The 24,694-nt window shown below is 35.3% G+C and overlaps 1 protein-coding gene across 9 annotated transcripts in view; it reads right to left on the bottom strand.

Annotated features, from left to right (window-relative positions):
* The window catches only part of Lim1 (LIM homeobox 1), a 43,563-nt gene that overhangs the window by 10,677 nt on the left and 8,192 nt on the right, over positions 1–24,694 (bottom strand). For 4 of the 9 annotated variants that reach the window (XM_083047337.1, XM_083047342.1, XM_083047343.1 and 1 more), the window contains exons 1-3: positions 24,007–24,106; positions 15,785–15,974; positions 1,027–1,259 (exon numbers count right to left, since the gene is read on the bottom strand). In XM_083047337.1, coding sequence (XP_082903463.1) covers positions 1,027–1,259; positions 15,785–15,957 — 406 coding nt within the window. In that variant the 5' untranslated portion in view covers positions 15,958–15,974; positions 24,007–24,106. Of the gene's footprint in view, positions 1–1,026; positions 1,260–15,784; positions 16,000–24,006; positions 24,107–24,694 lie in introns of those variants that run through there. The other 5 variants (XM_083047341.1, XM_083047338.1, XM_083047339.1 and 2 more) reach the window with 2 other exon arrangements.

Below are 24,694 nucleotides of genomic sequence, written 5' to 3'. Positions count from 1 at the left end.
TCTCTCTCTTTCTCGCGAGCGATGGATAAAATTATTTATCGGCGGCGGGAACGAAAACGACGGAGGTGATCGTAAAACGTGCTCGAGATCGAACGACGCAAGAGACCCGAGGGCGTGCGAGGAGGTGCTGTCGCGATAATGCGCCCTTCTCCTCGTTCTCTCTGGATAGGCAACGGCGCCGCGTTCCGGTGACAGCGGCCCGGAGATCGATATAATGGAAGGCGATTGTGCGTTGACTTTGTTTGCGCGCCGAGCGTGTGCTAAATGCGATTTCGCGCGAATTTTCGATCGACCGCGTGCCGCTGACAGCCACGTGCCAAAGTCGAAATCGCGGCGCAGCAGCTCGCGCGATGTATTTAGGCCGAGTCGAAAGATCGAAATTTAACCCTTAATCCTTAGATCTATGTTTAAAAAAATATTCGTCTTTATACCTCAATTTTTTATATTTTTATCATATTCTGTTAACGGAAGAAAGAAAGAGAGATTCTATTAATTTACACGATAAATTCGGCACGGAGTAATTGTAATAAATTAATTACAACGTTTATAATTTTTTTTTATAGTCATTATATATATCGTTTATATATAATAGTATCGTTACTAGATCGGTCTCGATATCGATTGGCAACAATAAAGACAAATACGAAGACGCATGGAAATTCTCTGAATCTTTTGAATTTAAATCCTGCGACGAATCGATTTGTAAGTGGAAAAAGACAGTGTAAGCAGACAAACTGTGATATATTTCGAAGTATCTCTTCTTTGACCTAACTTTACTTTCACGATTCTATTCCGTGTTTCGAGATTGCAGAGTTAATTATTATTATTAATATAAAAATTAATTTAATTATTTTAACATCATTATAATTTAATCCAATATAAATTTAAAATTTTAACTGTGTTTTGTCGCAAGATTTAAATATCGATAAGATGAAAACAATTGAATCGAGCTGATTTTGTTACGCAACATAACATAAGATAATAATCGAAAAGGGTATCGAAAGGGGGTGGTTTTGAGCGACTCACCGTGATGACTGTGCACGTGGTGCGTGTCCGGCAGCGGTTTGCCCGACAGGTAGTCCTGCTTGCAGACAAACTTGTTGTCGTCCAGAACGTAGAGCTCCTCGCCGGTGCTCATCTGCTTCCGACACACTAGGCAGGTGAAGCAATTCAGGTGGAAAACCTTGTCTCTCGCTTTCCTCACGAGGTCCTGCGGGTTTATCCCTTGAAGGCAACCGCCGCACTTGGTACCATATCGCCTAGAACATAATTCAGATTTATCGCTGGTGAACGATGAAAAGGAGTATAATGAGCGTGTGGGTGTCTGCAGGGCTTATTCTTGCACTACAAATATATAGGTGTGTTTCTCTTTTAAGAAAAATTGTTTTAAATAAAAATTCTATTAAGAGATATAAACACCAAAAATATAAAATATAATAAAATCTCGTACACAAGAATACACATTAAAAAAAAATAGATAAATAATAATTATGTTAGCAACACTATTACGAATATTAACGACTCTATTGAATTGCAAATTTTAATTTGACATCATGTTAACAAGGATAAAAGCGTGCTTGCAAAATTTCATAATAAATTAACAGTGAGATCGAAACATCGTTTGTCCGGTATCAGCTGTGAGTTCACATTTCCGATGAAATTTCCATGAAGCAAATTTCACAAACTAGCTAGACTATAATCCTATTTAATTTTCCAATTTCTTTAAGAGAGACTTGTCGAAGTTTTAGCAGGACTCCAATGAGATTGTCAGGGAAGGTTGATATTAAGTGTAGAAAGTACCATGAGAGGTTAATCATAAGTATACCTGATTTCGTGATTTTTCACATTTTTTTCGCGAAGGCGTATTTTATCGCGCGACGTTGTAATTTCGTCGTGGCATGTTAACGCAAACCCTCAATCATTAAACCGCAAGTATCGCCACACACCGTGTTATTATCACACGTACGACGCAAGTTCTCGACAATTTTTCCTGGGGGATGGATGCCATGGATCATATTTCGCAGCTCGATAATAGACTTCCCTCGAAAAATCGGCGAAGCGCGTCCCATCTTAATTTAATCCGCCAAGTTTCGAAGCGATATATATCAAAATTGTTCCCCCCTTTATGGAAAAAAAAAATAACTGATGCGCACAACGCATTCGATAAACGTCCTCGACTACCGGAGTTAATATTAGAGCAGTAATACTCATCGAATGTGAAAGTTACAAGTTCTATTTGTGACTCAGTCGGACCGCAAACGCCGATGAAAGAAATACGGCGCTTTTAAAGAGATGGCGGTTTAATGCTCCGATCCGGCATAAAGAGAGTCGAAGGCCCTACCGTGTCGTAAAAAACGCACCGCGGGTTCGTCCGATCTTTTTTCTTCCTCGTTGAATCGTTAAGCGCCTTGCTTTTTTTCAGACGTCTCGCTGATCTCTCGTTAAACGTTCTTCTATTTCGCTGTTGCGTCACAACGCGAACTTCGTAAAGGAATTACAACCGCAATTACAAAGGAGCTTTATATATAAGAAGAGAATTATGAAATTATATATTATAAAGTGAAGAAATTATATTATGTGCGAAATTATAAAATTGTAGAATTACATCGAAAAGCTGTGCAATAAAATTAAATAATTTTATAAAATACTATTGGAAATATACAATTGTAAAATTCTAAAATTATGAAATTATATATGATTAATATATAATTACGTACATATTATAATATAATATGATTACGTACAATCATTGAATTAAAATTTCGAAATTATAAAATTTAAGAAATTGTATTTGATTGGAGAATATAATTCGATAAAATTAAATTGATAAAGGAAGAACATGAGTAGCTCTTCCGGGTGGCGCGATAGTTCACGAATCAAGCCGGAACAATCGTCAAGCCAATACATCTCTGTAACTGTATCATTACGATGGCAGAAGCTACACTCTTCTAACTGGCAATCCAGATCGATCTAACTATAGCAATCACGCAATTAATTATAGCAATTAGCCAAGGCCCTTAGGGCTGGCGTGTTCCGAAGAACGAACGTCTCAATCGATCCCTTCCCCGACATCATTTCGCCAACAATAAACAAGTTAAACACGGATGGCAGATCGGAGAGATCACGAAATCGGTCGCTTATTAGCAATTCGGTAGGGTGATACTTATCGACTTGTAGTTTTTGATACTTTGTAATCTACGTCGTTAATGGCATCAATAAAAAAAAATTAATATGAAAAGCAGCATAAGAGGTGAGTATTTTCGAACATAAAAACGTCAAAATCTATTATAAATACAAAAAAAATTCCTTGATTTATTATTTCCACAATTTATTTCTTTGTTGTATTATACTCTAATATTATATATATGTATTTATTTATTTATGTAATTAAAAAATAAATTACTTTTGATGTTATTTGATTGAATATCTGTAATCTGTGAATTTTGAGTATTTCCACACATAGCTAGATTTTAAAACTACTAATTGCTTTTAATGCATTTTTGCATTTTATTGTTGTGTAAAATACATTGAAAAAAATATTCAAAAATGTTTGTAAGAGACCACTTTTTAACTAATAAATATCTGATACATTAATTTATTATTATATACACCCAATTCATATCAATATCTTTAAAATTATTTTAAAATAACACTTTTTATTGCTTCACGAAATAAAACTTAGACTTTATTTTCAGTAATGCGTCATTATTTCAGTAATGTATTACTATCGCGCGATCGGCCATAAAAAGTACAGAACACTCGTAAAGCAATGCAGCACTCGTATGGCAATAGGAAACACACAACGTGTCGGCAAACGGTGATCCGGACGCTGCTTGAGAGTCATTGTTAGCCTAATTGTTCTCGGTGTACCTGATGGTCGTGCGCGTAGGCGTGCGTATCGACGTGCATTTTAACGCACAATAAATCCTGCGGAATCTCCCTCTATTGACTGTTTGTCGGACACCATATCACAAGTCGACCCAATTCGCGGGCGACTTTATTACCGCGAATGTTTGACGGGGAGAATGCGCAAAGTGCGCAACGTCGCGGTCAAGCAAAAATGCGCACGCGACAATGAAATCTCGCACGGCTCCATATTTAACGGCGATATCGTTTTAATCGATATTAACAAATTCATGAATCGCATGAATTGTTAAATCTCTGTAAACCGCCGTAATTGTTAACCGTTTAACGCACCGTTAATTCTCGGATGTACTGTTCAATTTTCACCCCGTTTCAATGTTATATATATACATACAAGGTAATTTAAATCAACAAGAGGGATTTTTTATATTGTGCGAATTAATTTGACAAGTATAGAGTATGTGATAAAAATTTTAGTAAAATCATATGCAACATTATTGACTTTCCCAAAGGGCACTGGATGACTGATTTACCTTTAATGGAAATTAAATATTTTAGTTAATAGACGGGACAATGACGCAAACAACGAATTAAAGTGCGGGCTATACCAGTTAATTATTAGAATGTTCCGCGAATGATGATTGTGATAGCTAAAATAAAACGCATTTCATCGCGTATACATATACCTTTTTTTTTTTCTTTTAGCGAAAAATGCTCGTGCGATCCTAATGAGTTTTCTCGTGATTCGTTTTAATATTAATTATCATCGCGCCGCCGCGTCTCGCGCAACCGGTAATTCGACACCATCGCCATTTAACAGATGGATAGATCTCAAGCACGCGTGACGCCATTGATGGATCAATAATTATTCATCACTCTGTCGCACCCTAAAGAACTAACGCAACGCGCAGCTTCTTTCTAACATACCCGTTTTGCATACCGCGAGAGCGTTTCCCACCGCAGCCTTTACCGCCTCTGAAATATTTTACGTCCCGCGGTTGATGTGCATCTCGCGAAAAAGGAGAAAGAGAGAGAGAGAGAGAGAGAGAAAAAAAAAGAAAAAGAGAAAGAAAGAGAGAGAGAGAGAAAGTCGTAGAGATGGAAAACACATCGTGTAATCTCAAAGAGGCAGCTCTCTCTTTCTCTTGTCTAGGTGGAGCCCGGTCGCTCGCACACCGTCGGTGAATATCAAAGGTTGTGCTGCACGTGTCTGCAACATTGTATTCGCGTATTGCGCCGCGAATTGCCCACGTCGGGGTTTCATCGTCCATCGCGTGCTCAAGCTCTCTAACTCTCTCCTCGTGGACCAAGATCTCTCGTAAAACTAGACACCTCTTCCAACGCAAATCGAAATTACCTCTCGTAAAAATATATACACACATACGTACACATATGTATATGAACAAATAAATATATGTGAGAAATATATTTCATTTTGATTAATACTTTAAGCTACTTTAAACATCAAACGTTGAATTGATTTATCAGCCGCAAACAGGAAATATAGACAGAAATATTCTTGAAAATTTGTTTCTTTGTAAAATATGTAAGGAAGAAGTAGCTCAAAATCGTAAATCAAACTGTGAATAACAAGAAACGTTAAGGAAAAGCAAAATAAATACAGTGATTGCCGTTATCAGCGTGCACAATTTTGCAACACAAGTGTACGACTCGCATCGTTCTGTAGAAAAACAACAGTGTGCAAAGAATCGTTCGTTATCATCGCTGTATAATTATTTTCGCGTCGAACATTTCACGAACCTCGCTCGAATCAGTCATCGCTATACTCCGAAAAAATGATCAATCAATAATGTCATTACAACCAAAAATGTTTAGAATACTTCGATATTCGGAATATTTTTAATATCGATACTTCAATCATAAGAATAGTCAAGAAATTAATTGAAAAAAGCAATATCAGTCATCGCGGTCTTGAATTTTCCTTTGTTAACTCTAAGAGCGCGCAAGATTCTTATTTTAAAAAAAATATATATACTAAGTTAGAAAATATATTATTTTTTTATAAGGATAAAAAATTCCTACGCCTATCTCTCGCCCTTGATAGATTATCTCTGAAATCTTTGAACTCGCCGATCGCTGATCGATAGCGATCCCGTTCGAATTGATAACAAGAGCGGGCAGTTTTCCAACGCGAAGGTGGAGGGTGTATCACCCCTTATCGATCAACACGGACGACGGATTGCGTGATTGCGAGACGCCGCTCGGCAAGAGCGTCCTGTAATCAGCCGATCCCGACGCACTCTTTCTCGCCGAACTATCCATCAAGCTGTCCGAATTAACGCTCGCGATCCGAACAACGAAACTATCATCGCGAAAGCCGCGCCAGAGATGATCTCGAGCGACTCTCGACGACGACGTGGACGAAGATGAGAGAGAACGACGGGGACAACGACGGCTGTCATTACGTTCCGCAGCACGGTCTAATTAGAGGAATTATTTAATTGATCATAGTAATTAACCGCGACCGTGCCGACTTCTGCAGGTGCAGCTGCGCTTGGCGAGATGCGCTCCGAGGGGTATCCCTATGCTGAAATCTTTGTTCCTCCTTCCCTTTCTTCTCTCCCAGAGAAGACAGGTTCGTCCTTGTCGGAAAGAAAAAAAAAGGAGAGAATCCCGAAAGAAGGCAGGCCGTAAAAATCATTAATAGAAAGGCTTACGTGATCCCACGCGTATGTGTTGGAGGGAAGAGGAAAGAGAAAGAGAAACGAAACTCTTCGGGGGCGGGAAGAGTGGCAAGGGGAAACCGGGAGACTCCCTTAACGGAGGAGAGCGTAAAGAGCCCGGGTTGGAATTCCGGCATGGAGCAAGAAATATAGGACAGGCGGACCACGGGCACGGATGGGAAAAAAGAAAAGGGGTGGGCCCGGGGCGCGATTTGCCACGGACCCGACAGAACGCGTGTACCGCGCTATATCCGTGTGATACCGCGGATGAACGGACAGACGGACTGACGGTGCGCGTCCAATGGACCATGGACAGTCCTAGGACGGACAGGAGAAGATTCCTTGTTACTCGTCTCTCTTGTGATATAAAAAATTATTTGATCGTGCGAATCATGATGAGAAATGTCTAGTAATTTTTTTTATTAGATAGATATTCGCATTCTCCTGGATTCTCCAGAAAGAATAAAATAATACTCAATTTAAAAATATGATTTCATTTATCAACTTTTACATGTCAATTTTAGACACAAACGTTTTTATATGAGGTTCATAATATATTCATTTAATTTTTATATATCAAGATAATTTTTTAATTTAATTCAAAATAATTTAATTTTTGATTTTTATATTTGATATACAATTTTCGTGTCTAAATCATATAAATGTTGAATGTAAATATAAATGTTAAATGTAAATATAAATATCGATAATTTATATTTATTATATTAAGAGATTTTATATATCAGTATTTATTACTATTATTCATATTATTATATAATTTTTCCTGTATTATGCTAAAACATGACTGACACAGAGAAATAATTATGATATATTTAAAATCTTTTCAATAATTAAATTTTTATTTTGAAAACATCCTAAACAGAGGGATATTGTCTAAAAACGAATCGTCGATGTCCCTAGAAAATCCCGTGTCCAAAACAGTGTCTTCCTAAAGTGTCATATCCCTTTTTTTTTACACAATCGCGCAAAGATTAGCTCTGTCGTGGACAAGCCGGCTTTAACTGGCGGCGACTCGACACAAACGCGAAACCGAAAATAAACGCGCAGCGTGCGCAAAACGCGCGGATAATCTTCTGCAAATACAACGGACCGGAGAAATAAAAGCGCGTTCGCGCGCTCGATGCATACATAACACGAGACATTTCACCGTACCGGTGCTGCGCCGCGGGCACCGATATTTCAAGATACGATATTTCGCTCTTTCTCTCTCTCTTTCTATTTTTTTCCTTCTTTTCCCTTTTTTCCTCCTCTTTAATCTCCCTTCGGCGTACGCTATCTAACGTACGACAGCAGCAACGGGAAAGAGGGATCACCGGGAGGGACAGCGCGATATAAATTTGCTCGACAACGCGGAACAGACAAGTAAACCTACCATACATATAAAGTAAGATTTTTACTCTTTCTCTCTTTTTCATTTTTCTTCATATAATTTTTATTGTAATATGTATACGTATTCCTTTATTATTTTTTCAATTATTTATGTTATTATTATATAATTCTTGTGAGAAAAAAGCTCTCTTTTTTCTCAAGAATGTTTTTCTATATGATGTGGTATCAAAATAAACTATTTCATATATTTTTCTCTAAAGATTTTGGCTTGCTCCTTAATTATGTAATTTACATGAATCTTATTAATTTTTATTAAATTTCTTTTATGATTTTTTTCGTACGTTATTGCCTTCTTGTTTCAAGAGAGAAAGAAAGAGAGACAAAAGCGTACGTCTACAAAATTATATTAAGTTATCAGCTATGTTGTATTTACTTTGTGCATACTCTATAATCCTCCTTAGTGCAGATTTAATCCCAAGATGGAATAAATTTCTCTATCTATTTATATCTCATTATCTTACATGCTTACGTTTCATTCATTCAACTAATCCGCTCATTACTGCGTAATCTGTGGAATTCTAATTTTCGAAATCAAAACGGTGAATATAAACGAGATAAACAAAATATCAACATAATACATATAAAACGTAAACAATTTATAAGCATAGATAAACAAAAAAGTATTATTTTAATCTTTTATTAATTATCATTTAATTATTATTCTCTCTCTTTCTCCTCTCCCTCCCCTCACTCTTTCTATGTGTATGTATGACAGAAATATATAATATAATATTTATACATTATTCATTAAATATTATCAATTAAATTCATTCGACTAATTTATAAAGAAAGGATTCTTTCTGTGTTGACTCAGAAATATTGAAAAAACTTCTCTCTCTCTTACATAGTTTCTTTCTGATGCTTAAATATCTTAAAATCATTTCTGTAAATTGTCATTGAAAAATCAACTCGATATTCCCATTTCATCCCTCGTCTCTCCGATTTTTTACTATAATCCCGCATCGATATCTCGCGACGCGAAAGCTTATCCGCAGCACGAATGAAGTCTAATTAGCAGAATCCAATTAGCGCGCGACGCTCTTCCGCGGCAGTGCGTTTTCTTCGGGAAAGCATTTCTTCGTAATCACGACTTCGAATTTCAAAGTAATCGTATAGGTTCATAACTCGTCGCTGAATTTTCGCCAGCTGAATTCGCGAGATAATTCGCGTGCCTGCTTATCACTGGCAAATATTAATCCGTGAGATATATCGACAATTACGACCGTGACCACATCAAAGAATTTATACAATGATCGTAATACACAATTGCATATATTTAGTCAAAATGGGATATAAAATAAGAATATATATATAAGTTTTATTGTTTGTTCTAGATCTCTAGTTTCCACGCACAAGAGCAGTATCTTGCTTCGGAGCAAAGATAATGTCATTCAAACGGTGTGAAAAGTTTCAACGTGCTGAGAATTGCAGAAGGATTCATTCACAGTTGTACGTTACAACTTTCAAGAAATAACAAAGTTCAATTAAAAGCTTTATCCAGTAAAATTTTGTGGAATATCACGTTTTCATAGCTCAAAATGCAAAATTCGCTTATTATCAATAATGTGTATTAAAGTATAATGTAATATAAAAAAAAATTAATCTTAATCTCTTTTATTAAATATTTTCTAAATAAATTGTATCAGTTATAGTAAAACAAGTAGAGAGATATAGAAATTGATTACAAAATATTTACAGGACAATTACTCATCTAATAACATCCCTAAAATTCTTACCGGAAGTAATTCGAGTTTCTCTCATCTGTTTGCGCGCATAAAAAGGGCTCGCATTCATAATCTCTCCATGCCATGCTACAGCGAAATGTGGCTCGTGTGTCTCGTTTTAACGGGGCGCGTAACGCGGTAAAGAAAAAAAAAGAAAAGAAAAGAGGATCTCTGCATAAAATTCCAGAGGCAGAGGCGAAAAGGGTCGTTTCGAATTTAGGCCATTCCTCGTTCGTGCCTTCCCGCCTTCGTATAATCGCTTTTTCTCCTTTTTTTTTTGCTCTCTACCATCGCATCTCTCTCGAGATATAATCGCGGTAACGGATTGCATTTAGCTTTATTATAGTCCTGTCAATTATATATCATTATTTCACCGGTTTTTTTTTCAACCGACTCGTTATCGGAGCATAGTAAATGGATTCGAATCGTTCCATCGGTTTTCTTTCGCGTCCCCTCTCGCTCTTCATCTCTCTCTTTATCTATCTTCACCGTGATTTCATTTTGCCGCACATTGCCAAGTTTGTTGTCGACGATTATATGGTATTACTTAAACGTTACTCGAATTAGATTCGCGTTAGCGGGATATTCCGACTGGATTCAAGTGCATTTTCTTGGCAAAAATGCGGTTGGTCCAATCAGGCCAGCATTCATTACCGACGTGGCACACTTTTACGGCTTATGAGCCACTATAATTTTTGTAGTTTTTTAAAACTTTGTACCTAGATGTATTATTATATACATTAGTTTTCCCGCAAGAATCTAACAATGTTTCACACTTTTATTGCCGCGTATAAATCCTGAAATAATTCCACGACGAAGAAACAATACCGGGAACAAGTTAATCTTATTCATACGAGTGATTAATCATTCTCTCAGCTGTTTATGAATAAGCATCAACGATTCATGCTAATCGCGAATAAGAAGGGCCCGGTGTGACGCAAGAGTTGGTAGTTGGCAAAAAACGAGCGCATACATAAATGCGTGTACGCATCGCGATGCCGGGCCTTCCTGGAAGGGAAACGGGACCCGAGAAAGAGCTGCACCTTCCCTTCCACCTTCCCTTCCCTCTCACCCTCCTGTTCACGATGTTCGTCCACTCTGCGATCGCGCCGGCTCCGTCACGCCCAACAAACTTCTCCTACGACTCGTAACAGGCGTCACGCCGCATTTATAATGTTTCCACGTTTGAGTTTCGATGGGTCCACTTTCCTACGGAGCCGAGAATCGAGCGGAAGGACAATGGGCCCTGCCGCGTCGGCGCCCTTTGCCCCGAAAAAAAAATCTCGCCCGATTATATGATCCTTCAATTATCCGAAAAAAGCTCGATATATCGATCACGATTTTTTATACTAACAGAAGTGAGAAATATATAGAAATTATTTCAAAACAAGGAATCTCTCTATTCTATTAAATGAAAGATGAAATAAATTAAGGAAACTGATATCCCATTCTTTTATTTAGAATAGTTACCAGCAATTTTTATAAAAATTAATATCGATATACAAAATAGTTTCTTATAAAAGATTGAGGCTTAAACCAAGTAGTTTCTGGTCGGATTTCTGATCAAATTAAATATTGACAATTAAAAATTGCGGAATAATTAATAAAAATTTTATTTTTAATAAATTTTTTCACCGCGAAAAAAGTCACACTCATCGTTGAAACTTTACATGTTATTCTCTACATCTGTTGCATCCATTGCACTCTACTAGACAGCATTGCGAAATTGCGACAATTCGTACCGCGGCCAGCGAAAAGAAAAAGATTCGCAAGTGCTGTAAGTTGCATCCCACTGAGTGTTATTTAGCACTCTCGTAAAACACTAATCCCGCCTGCGCAATATTTCCATCGGTTACCAACGCCGTTACATAAAGTAACATTCGCGTCTCCGAGGCAAACTGGACCCACGAGTCGATCTTTCATTCAATCGACGCGCACGCATTGCTTCGTTAAGGGAGAAAAAAAATATATTAACTGCGTCGCGCATCACGTTAACATTGTATGTATCGATCCATGTAACGGTCGAGACACTCATCGGCATCGGCAATATGCTAGTATTGGTGCCGTACATCGTTAGCTTATCGATGAATTATCAGCGAGAAGTTCGCGATTCTCTCTATTCATTTTTGTCGTAACATAAAAATCCGAATTCCCTCGATACCATCTAAATCAGATCAATAATTTTCGCGTCAAGAGTTCGCTAGTTGAAACGATAAAGCGGATAAATTTAAACGCAGCATTCGAAAAATAAGTAATTAAAAAATTTAAAGAGAAATTAAAATAATTGTCCATATTTTAATTCTTAAACAAAAGTTAATTTGTCTGACTAAATGCTTTAAATGCTAAAAGATTTATTATTATAATTAGAAAATAATCAGAAAGGAAAAAATCGAGCTGTTAAAAAATAAAATATCATCGATATTATTATTTAAACACACTGACATAATATCAGTCGCCGTTTTGCTTAAAAAAAGAATTGAAGAATTAAGAAATAAGATTATATAACGAAGCATAGCGATAAAATCTGAGAGGGGAATGTATATTATCTTCTCAAATAAATTATATAATAATTCGCACACATCGGGGGAGACTTCGCAGCTTTGTAACTTTGCACCAATACGGTTAAACAACTAAAAAGGACACCGTTAACGAAGTACAGCGATAAATCTGTTATATGAAAAACCTAGAGAACACGACTAGAGAGCGTAATTTAGCGCTTTCTCATAAACACAGTCGACTCTGCTGAGACTTTCCGCGAGTGCGTTCCACAAGTACTACGAATCGATAACGGCGGTGGAACCGCCGCCGGCTTGCGCAATCTTGTCGTCGACTATTGAATTATTCATTCATTAATTTTCGGTAGCTGTCCGCGCGAAGAAATCGGTGAACCGTCACCATCACCGAGCGACAACACACTCTCGCATCATCTCCGTCCCCGGATTATTGCGACCGCACCGGTGACACAGCGCGAGAGCTCGCCGCGTTAATGTTTTCATCATCATTTCGGCCGTGAACGGGAATACCGGTGAACCGTATTTTAAGGCAATAATTTTCGCCGCGGTCGATGGCCCGGCGCGCGGCGTCGAAACGGGGACATCGGTCCTTTTGATCGGGCCCGAAGGGCCCGTCGACGGTCGCGCCACGGGCCATTATCGACCTTTAAGGACCTTGCTGCGACTCTTAGAGACCGGTTACCATAACCGCACGTATAACCGTTCGCTATGCCGAGACGAAGACCTCCCGGAGGTGTTATAGGGATTCGAACGCGGTTTCGGCCAGCGTAGCACCCAACATATTTTTCCGAGCTTCGTCAACGTATACCGTCCTTGGACGCCCCGCTTTTACGCTGTGAGACAGTCTTCATTAAATAAACCCGATGATACAACCGGTTGAATATTATATCAGAATCTCGTGTGTGGTAGAGACGGAGAGAGAGAGAGAGAAGGGAAATTTAATTGACCAAGATCTCGATTAAATGACATTTTCGCATGCTATATATTATTCGTGGAACGAATATCTGCCCTTATTTTAATTAAATATTGCGTCTATTGATTTAATAGTGCTCTAAATCGTCATTACATCATATAATTTAATTCTAAATATATACTAATATACACACCACCGCTATTCGATTATCCAATTCTAATTTGCAAATTGAACTTCGTAATGGTGGATGATCGTGCCAATTAATGATTAAGCGAATGAATTAGCGAAAAGATGCGAATCGCTAATATATATTATAACACCGCGACACTTTTTTTCACTGCAACGTCAACCAGCATTGAGGACTAATGAATTTTTCATCGCGTCGAGATGCAAAGTAGTTGCCTCGTAAAATATACAACACGCGTTCGTTATACATTCGTATGTTAGTCCATTCCTATCAAAGGCGCTCCCTCTCTCTCCTGTCCCCGCGTCATTTCGCTCCGCCACGGTTCCTCCGGTTACAAAGGCGATCGTTCATCACTTCCAGAAGTAACGAAAGAAGCGAGTAACCTCTCCTTGGAGCCGCCTGAGAACACGGCGATTTTGTTTGCAAACGATGTACGCGCCCGGCTTCCGCAGAAAAATGCCGCCGCGAAATTGAATTCGCCACAGTGTTGTGGCAAACTCGCCATTTTTCGTCTTGACTAATCGATATGCTGATATTATAGTTCACCACCTACGTGGAACGACAAGAACTGTAAAACGCGACAGATCTATGGCGACATCGTGTCACGGATAATAAAGATCAATTTTTGGAATTTTAAATTGCCTAAGAAAAGTATTACAAGTATTTAAATGTGATTAATAGTATGTACTATGATTTATGTATAGTATTTTTAATTAGTTTGACAAAATTAATTTTTTATATAAATTATGCCATTCATAATAATAGCAATAATAAAAAAATGTTAATAATATTGACTCTAATAATTCATAATAATCGCAATAATCAATAATCGAAAATGGGGAGATAATAATAATAGTAGATAATAATAATTTGTGATAATGTCTGTTTTACAGTTTTGTCACATTCTTATTACGAATATTTAAATATGCTCGAAAAGATTCGCCAATAGTAATAATTTTGATACGAAATTGCGGTAATGATATACTAAATGATTACTCCTTCGTGCTAATTTTATAGCGCGATATAGATATGCATAAAAATAAGTAGCCGAAAATGTCATCAAAAGTAATTTATTCTACGAATGTTTCAATTAATCACCGTCCTTGTGAGTTGTTTAAATCGCTTCTATGCGCGACGATCATTAATTCAAATCACTAGGATGAACTATACTTTTCCTCTTCCAATAATAATGAGGAAAAACTTCAAGAAACAACCTTCGAAATCTGATTTGATTTCTAAATTAGGACAAAAATACAGTGACCGTGTTTTGAATAATTTCTCGGTCTCACGTCTCAAACAACCGTGTTTAAAATTTACTACATATTTGCACTCATGTTTTCCTAAAATGCATGAATATGCGCTTTGCAAGTTTACAAGTTTTTGGCGTTCGCTACAATCGTGCGTGACACAATTATTATTGAGCAACTGATTTTTTAAATTAAATCGAGTGAAACAATGCCTGTCTCGTTCAGCGAGAAAATGTGGAGACTTATAACATTCCATCAATCGCGAGATTTAATCTTTTTCTAGAATCGCGTCAATCCGTCACGTATTCATACAAAAACACCGGCTCGTTCCTACGTAATTCATCACCGATAAATCGTAAACGGGATGACAGTAAAATATTCGGAGAGATACTTCGCGAAGAGGTAAGGAAGTTGCAACGTCGCTCGATCGAGCAAACTTTCGCAGAAGTTTGGAACGGAAAACGCATATTTTTTCTGAGAGCTTCGTAGTATATTTTTATGTGATTATATATCATATATGTATATATATATATATGTATATAATACCACATAAATATATCATATAATACAAACAGCATATCGGCTTTTTAAGATATATTCCTGGTCATAACAATGAGAAAATACGATAGTCATACAGTTGACGCATCCATATTCATCGATGCATACATATGCATGCAGATTATGAGAGATACTAGAATATGAACTCCAATTATATGTGCGGTATATAGTATATATAGTAATACCGCTCAATATGATAATAATTTGTGTTATTTGCAATAATAATTAATCAATACAATCGTTTAATGTATAACTGTCGCAAACAATTTATAAGATTATGTTAAGAAAAGAGTATTAGTTATAGAGAAGCTTTGCAAAAAACACATTTGAGAATTAAATATAATTAAGAATTCATTTCCTAAGTAGAAAGATAATTCTATAATAAATATAATAATTATGTTAATCGTCGATCAGTCTTTACTCGCAATGTCATTTCTCATTTATCTGTATCAGAAAATACATAAGTGTTCTCATTATGTATCAGTAAACAATTTTATTAAAAGATTTAATTTCCAGACAATAATTACTATTTATTTTTCCTGTTAAAATTTATATTTCTTGCAATACCAATTATTGTACAATTTCACCTTATTAGACTGATTAACTGGATATTTTATGGCAAAACAAGTTAGAAAAATCTTTCTATATTAGAATTGAAAGCGTACATATATGGATGACACGTACCTGAAGAAGTCGTTCCTGCAGAAGAGCTTCGCCTCCCTGGAGAAGCACTTGTCCTGTAGCGCAGCTCTGCAGTCGAAACAGCGTACGCACTCGACGTGCCATGCACGATCCAAAACGTTCAGCAGGTACTGATCCATTATCGGTTTATCGCATCCTGCACATGACAGGAGCATCGCCAGACCGCGTCTCCCTGTTGAAATTAAAAGGGAGCACATTACGCATCTCCGTCATTTTGGGCCTTCCGATCTTATAACATAACATTTAGTTTTGCTATACAAGCTTGCGCTCAATATCCTATTTTTTTTTTAAACGTTTTCTTCTCTTTTTCAAAGATGAGAAACACGTAAATCTTTACACTTCGTCAAACGATTCGATCTGATATATTCAACTCGAAAATTTCAACTGAAATTTAATGAAATATTAACGCATAGTTATTAATGTGGACAGCGGATATAAACGTTACGTCATTAGTTCCGAGCAAAGCTTGAATTAATATTAGTTCTACATGCAACATTGAACATTTCGCTGTAAATGTGCGCTATGTGTCGCCACAACATAACACCGCCTTTACACAATTTAACGTAATCGCAAATGTATCACGCGATTCAAAACAGTGAATATATATTTTAATTTATATTCGTCAATATTTTCTTTTTTTGGATAATTTAATTCGTTGTTTTCTAAAGCTGGGAAACAAAAAATGTTAAAAGATAAATATATATATAATGCTCACATTAAATCCTTTTTCACCGCGACATATTTATTTGTAAATGTAAATATTAATTCCGCGAATCATTCGAAACACGCGTCGAGTAATTGTAACAGTGGAAACTCAATCGGAATTATGTACAAAATTATCCGCAATGAATCGAATTAAAATCACATGCAGGCGCAAAGTAAACCTGGCAATGATTTACTTTAAAAAAAATATTAAAAAATGGCTTATTCAATGTATTGCGAGCACATTGAAATATTCGGAAGCCTTTCGTGCGTATCGCATGTTTTATTTAAAAAGAAAATTAAACGCTTTCATTATAAAAGCGCGCGTGCATAATGAGGCGTGCATTGTGCTGGTTTTTTATATATATCAACAGTTAAATCGCTGTACGATCTAGTTGACACAATCAAACGGTATAAAAATATAACAATGCGACATAATCGCTGTATTAATCACATAAGTACTAATCATAAAGTAGCAACTAATCTGTTTCGCGACAAAAATTATGTTTTTATGATAATAAGATTAATATCGAAAGGGTCGCGTGTTTCTTTGAGAGAGATTTCATTCTCTATATATTTTAAAGTAAAAAATATCTTGAAGAAAATATATAACGATATGATACATTTCACAAATTACGTTAATTGTATGTATTTCTTTTTGGTGTCAAAAATTGATTAAAAACTTGATTTTTTACTCAAAATTTAAGTTATAAAGTTGTAAACTTATAATTTAAAAAAAATATATATCAGATCAAATCAGGTAATAAAAATGTTCATGCAAGAATATGATAACACAATGCTGCAAATAGAGGAACGTTTCAATTCTTATTCAATTCTTTTCAAACAAAATTATACAAATATTGACTGAACATAAATTAAACAGGTCATAAACTTTCTAAGCAATTACAAGTATAATTTTTGTATCAGTAACTTCCAACCTTTAGCATCGCAGATATTTGTGCTAACCAGCCTTGCATTGGCCTGTTCACTTTAATTTAGATTTTTCTAAAAGCCAAGTTGTATTTTATTTATATTTATATTTTATTTATATTTATATAACTTTGTAATATAAATAAAATTATATGCATTATACATAAATATTTAAAATGTATATATTAGGTGACACTATCAAATCTTAACTTTCTGTCAATATATTATATAGTTTTAGAGTTTATGTGTGTGTATATTGAGAAAGATTAATTACTTCATAAAATATATTTTTCGTTTTTATAATTAAATCGATATTTATTGAAATTTAAACATCGATAACCAGTGATAGTTATCAATGAAAATTTTGTTCAAATAAATCTTTAAATTTATCAAGACTACGGCGAAAGGCATATTTTCTGTATTGTTTGCACTTCCACATGTACTATTCATTATACCGCTTATATAATGGTAACGATTAAACACATGAAAAAATTATTGAGCGCTAATTGGAGTTTCAATTACGACCCGACTCGCTCAGTAATTTAAACACGATAATTTAAACAATGTAAAATATTGTAATTAAAATGTTTGCATTATAATAGTCAAAAATTTATCGTCTGCACAATGTCGCGATCGCTTAACGAACGACATTCCCTTTAATTCGAAACAAAGGAAAGAACTTCAAGCGTCGCAACGGTATACCGTGGCTATAAATCCCGCGGCGCTTAAACACAAAAAATTGCATCGACGAATTTAACGATCGCGCATTTCGGCGTTTATAGTTACGCAATCTTTCACCTGTCTAATTTCGTAGCCGTTTTTTCGCCTACCTTTCGCAACCGAGCCTACGGCGAATAATTACAATTCGTCATTAATTAACATTCGCGAACGAGATTGTTCTTTCGCGGTTTGCTTCTTCTATCAGACTCTACATTTTCCTCTCTTTTTCTCTTTCTCTCTCTCTCTCTCACTCTTCCATTATCCCTTTTCCTTTTTCTTCCCTCCGTTCGTCCTCTTGCCGTTTTTATCGCCATCATTGAGACCCACAGACTTCACCCTCCTCTTACTTTTTTTTTCTTCCGCGGTTTCCGCCAATGGGCGGAGTCCTTCTGCCTAGCTGGCAGGGTTGTCAACCTAGCAACCCTCCTCCCACCCTTAAGATCTGACCTTGCGCATCTCATCCCTCTCGCGGAAGGGCGAGAAAGGCGAGGGTAGCAGCACGGCATCGATGTAACCCGCGATCGTTTGCAAGTTACCTTTGAAATTCTAAACTATTCCGCGTATCGACTAGCCTCTCCCTCTGTCCTATGCTAAAATGCTGAAGTTAACCGTTAACTGTTGATACAACAAAAACAAGTCACTTGAAATGATATAAATCTTGATATCCCCGAAAAGAAATTATATTCATTTAGATTTTAATGGTAGATTCTTTTCATACACATAATTATCACTCTTGAAATTTATTTTCAAGTTATTCTATATCATCCAAAAAATGATAATTATTAATTCTAACAGGGATTAAAAGACAAAGCTAATAAAACGAAATTATTGATAGTCTATGTGTGCAGAACTATCTCCAATTAAAATATTTGGAATTTTTGCAAATTTATAATTGATATTAAATTAATTTTATGTAATTATAAACTTTTTTCAGTTTCGTCTATTGACTTACATTTTCCAGCTGCTCTTGCATTAATTTAAAAATTATATTATTAATGGATACGCGCGCATACACGTATACGCCATATGAAAAAATTAAACAATAATAAATTTAACTAAAAATCTCGCGTAATAATTGTACAAAAAGTTTTAGTATAATAATTAAACAAGTTTTCAAGTTAAGATATATTTAGTAAAAAATTAAGATTGATTTTATAAATCATAACAATTATAATCATTTAAGACTATTTTTATAAAAAGGTTTTAACGGTATTAACGGTGCTTGTAAGCAGCAAATTATTATCTCGAAATCAATAACATAAATTAAGTCACATTTAGAAACTAATTTCGCGTATAAGTGTTACCATATGAAATTCCAGCGATACTATCATGTAACGACTTGAATGCTCGAATAACGAATGTAAAGCGAATATACAGTCTTTACATATGTATTGATCAACGCCGATTAAAATAGACTATTTCAGCAACTATATCTCCTTTCAACAGAAATATTAAAAAATATTTAAATAAATCGTTGATAATTTTCCTTCGATCTATAATTCCAGAATTGATATATTATTAATTTTAAAATTTATATGTATACATATGTATATATTTGTGTGTGTGTGTGTGTGTGTGTGTCATCTTAAAACAAGAAAAATCTCATTTTAATAATCACGACATTTTATTATTTTTACATCATTATCGAGTATCCAACGAAAAACAAAATTTATAAGATTTATTTCCAGCATTGTAAACATATTTCCTCATTCTCTAAATATTAAAATGCCAGTTTCTTATCTCAACTAGAAAACTGTTTCTATTTTATATAGTTTTCTTAACTGGAAAAAAGTGACAGACAAGAAATCGTAGAAAGACCTAGTTAACTAAATCGCATAAACGAGATTAGGATTAGTTGGACGTGAGACGAAAACCCTGTTAATCCAGTAACATCGGATTGCTTAATCCGATTTTTTTCCGGTTGAACGTCATTGCTCGCGTCATGCCGGATCTGTTTTGTTCCGACGGACGAGACATCGAAATGTCTCTATCATACAAGCCAAAAATAATGACAGCATAAAATAACATGGTGTTTTCAATGAAATTTTTAATAATAATTTAAATAATTATTTTATAAAATAAAATTTTAATAATGATTATTTATTAGATGATTTGTCAATATAATATCAATAAACATTATATTGACAAATCTTCTAATAAATAATCATTATTAAAATTTTATTTCATAAAATAATCATTTTTTAAATTATATATATATATATATATATATATATATATATATTTCTTTTTATACAAATGTATCAGATCTGAAGATCTATCTTTAGATATGAAGTAATGAAACTCGATGCCAATCAATCAACAATCTAACATTAATAAATGTCGCATAGGAAGAACAAATCAATAAAATTTGTTTTTAAATACTGTCTATAAAACCTTTTTTTCTGCTGTAACTCACGCACACTTAAATTACAATTTCAAAACAGTTGTAATTTACCGAAATCGAATTAAATCCCCTGACGTCGGCGAATAATGTAATTTTGTACTATCTTACTAGATCCGACTAATTGTAAAGCTAAAACAGATTGAAGTCGTTCCACGAGTATAATTTCTAACACAATCGTTTGACAATGGTATGAGTCTATATTTATTTCCATATATACATATATGTATATACACATACATATGTATATGTTGAAAAAAGGGAGGAGGTATATGTATATGTATTATATGTGCATGCATATGTATGTGCGTATGCATGTGTGTATACATATATATAATATATAATATATGTATGTTGTGTGTGTGTATATATACACACATATACATATATAAACTCAACTTCACTCTCTCGCATATTCCGACATGCGCGTTCTTATCCCCGCAACGCGACTTGGAGGGAATGAAGTAGGAGAACGATTTTCAACGAATTACCTTAATCAGTCTAAGATCGCCTACGTAAGCTGCATCTAGATTCGGTAAACTATCCCGTAACAAAATTACTACTTTTTGTGATGCGCAAGAATCATGCGCCGGCGGCGAATCGATTTGCCGACTTTTATAAATCAAAAGAATCGATCGGTCTTCTCTTACAATTAGTAAATAAAAAAAGAAATTGACTATTTCTAATAAAATCTAAAACAACAAAACTTTAAAAATTATCATTAGAGAATTTCGTTTAATTACTTATAAAATTAATAATATTATGCGCGATCTTTTCAGGATTCTTTCATAGAAGAAAAAACTGTATAAAGAATTTTCGATGCATTTTCGATAAACTGTCCTAAACTGAATAAATCGTTACTTTTTAATAGAAGATAAATTGAAGCAATAAAATAAGGATTAAGAATTTGTAACCATTATTCGACAGAGCATAGAGAAAACAAAATATTTGAAGACGTAGAAAAATATAAGAGAATTTTATATTATCTTTCCTCGATATGTTTGATTACAATTATGGATCAATTAATAAAATTGCTTATATTGGTAGATTAGGCTGATCTTTTCAATACTTCATGTTTAAAGATATTTCTTATAAAAATTATTCAAATTTCTAAAAAAGATAGATATTATATAAACAGAATATTTTTGCATAAATAATCGAAGAAAAAGAAGAAGAATTGATAAATCTAAGTTAAAACTAAATAATTATTCACAATATTTCCTATTCATATTTTAGTATTATTATAATTATGAAATATTGCTATAAATTAAGAATATTATTTATATAATTATGAAATCTCATAACAAAAACAATTAATCAAATACATTTTCTGTAACAAGCGTGTGTTTCTGTCGTTTACGTACAGTTTCTAATTATGTCCGATCATACTCACTTTTACTACTAGTTTTTCTATCTTTCGTGTAATCCCGAGCATCTTTTTCTAAAAATATAAATTACTTTGCACACAAGATATCAAAACTATACTTTTCGCTTTCGCGCATATGAAACTTCAAAGTAGGATTTAAATACATTAACATACTTCAAAAACTTTCCAGCCTTCCCAACATCTTACGAATAACTTTTGCACACGCCTATCGCGACGTAAACGTTTAAAGATATTTCTCCCCATTATTTCTATTCGCGCAATTGCGACGTAATGAGCGGGAAAAAATGCGTCGCTCCTTCGATCATGCAGCATAGATTTGCATGCATAACGTCGCAGGATTGCATTCTCTATTGAGCGGTTCATTGACTCGTGATCTGCTCGTGCGTGCAACTTCTCACGCGTGACGTCTCTCACAGAGACAGAGAGAGAAAGTGAGAAAGAGAGATTCACGCCCATCGTGTCGAGATTGACCGAAATGGCACGGTGATTTTCGTGAATGCGACATTGCGCGAAAATGAGCGGAAAAATCGTGCGCAAAAGTTTCGCATACAGCAACAGGTACTTTATAACAACGCATCTTATACCAAGAACTCGCGTGAAGAATCTCATCAGCGACGTTTACGCGAAAGATAATACTTAATAGAACACTGTCTAGAAAGGAATGTGGTTGAGCTTGATATTATATTACTAATCATTAAAATTAAAATTAAATTTCTAAATTTTTTATTCGAGTTATGCGAATTTTTTAAATTCAATACTATCTAAAAATGCAATAATATAAGTGGAAAATATAATCGATATACGTAAAATTATATATTATTAGGAAATAAGAAATAAAAAATATTATTCTTTTAATGTTTTTAGAAAAAAATGAAATAAGAACAGATCATCAATCCAGATGTTACATGTCACTTTAGTTGATCAAAGTTGATTTAAATTGGATCCTGTCTTCTACGTCGCGTGTACTCTACACAGTTCTCTGTGCATTAGATATGACATTCCATTCAATGTTACACGTGATCATTACTTCAGAATTTATTTATTTTATACAAGATGTATTTTCTCGTATGTGTTAAAAATTGCACATGCTGCGCAAAGTACCGAAAATACGATGGAATATGAATTTAATTACAATGGAATATCAATTTAAAGTATTATGGTGAGTTTTGCTTTATATACTAATTTTTTTTAACTACACAAAAAATTTTTTGCAGAATTTGTGTACGTATGTGTGAGAGAGAGATTTAACAGATAAATTAAATATGCAATTATTTTTCTTTTTCAACTTTATTATATTTAAAAAAAGTATCTGCTTTGTTTAGTTTATGTGTGTTGGAAGAGGATTCTTTTAAAATGTTTAATATAAATCTTCAAAAGATATATATACAATCATCGACTTTTTCAGACTCTTATCATATTTTGGAAATCATATATATTGCCGACATGTTAACGATTAATATTAAAAATCAATTATTTATTAAATTCGATTAGCATTATCAATATTTAAAATATGAACCATCTGCAATAAAAAATGTTTCATTATATTCGTGCTAATTAATTCGAAAATGCTATTTTTAGTGAAAAATATATAATAATACATCCAAATATGTACGTATGTGTTTATCCCGGCAATTTTAAATATTAAAATATTCGAGTAATACTCGCGATTTTTACCGCTTAATATTAACAAATGTGTATGTACGTGTGTGTGCATATCGTAAAGTATTTAATTTTCAATAATCCTATCAAATCTCATCTTATAATTCTCATATCATTTAATATATTTATACGTGAATACTTGGATATTGATAGCACTAGAATCTATACGAAATTTGTATAATATTTAAGCGCGCGCGACGCAGCGCATTTCAATAGTATTCTATCAATAACTATGAAGAAGTAACAACTTACACATTAACAATGATCTGACTTTTAAATCAAACTCCGATTAATCTTCTAAATAGAAACAATATGCATGTTAAATATACAAGAATATCGCGTATAGGAGAAATTAAGGCCCAAAGAGATATAGCACAATGTAAACGATGTTCGCATGCTTCTTACCTATGTTACAAGCCTGGGTGACGGGCAGGGGTGCGCAACAACGCCCGCCGAGGGCCGTGACCCTTATTCGGGGGGTACTAACCCCCCCGGGGCCCCCTCCCCCGCCCCCGGCGCCCCCGTAACCCTCCACCTCCCCAGCCGCGACTGCGGCCACCCCTGCCCCCACTCCCTCGCCGGGCCCGGGACCACCACCAGGCCCACCTTCAACGGGCCCGTATCGGCCGAACGGTCCCGAGGGCCCCAGTGCACCCACTTTTACTGCGTTGTTATCCCAACGACCGTTAAATCGCACTTCTCACACTTTCCCCCCCAATACTAGTAATGCCAGCGTTTCCTTTAACTTTCTTCGGCACTCACTGCAAAATTCCCGCCGTGTTTGCCTCGCGCTTTCTGCACCCTTCGACGCGGCACAACTCCTGAACCTCTTGAGCAATCTCCTGTCGTCACTAAAGACGAGGCTGCACCCTCGAAGAACGCGCGTCTTCTCTCAACTGTCGTCCTGAGAGCGTCTTATCGTCCTCATTGCGATCTGTTTACCTTCGCGGGTCTATCTTCGACGTCTCTCTCTTCTGAAGCACCAAATACAACACTCGTTCGTTCACAATCTTGCCCAACGTGCGTGCATCTTACACACGATCATGACGCTGTCACCGCGAACGATAGTCTCGAACGCGGCTACGCGACGAAA

The sequence above is a fragment of the Prenolepis imparis genome, unplaced genomic scaffold, assembly GCF_030444845.1.
Source record: "Prenolepis imparis isolate NDT839.2.m4 unplaced genomic scaffold, iyPreImpa1.0 SCAF_9, whole genome shotgun sequence".
Lineage (NCBI taxonomy): Eukaryota > Metazoa > Arthropoda > Insecta > Hymenoptera > Formicidae > Prenolepis > Prenolepis imparis.
This window is presented reverse-complemented; position numbering and strand designations above follow the sequence as displayed.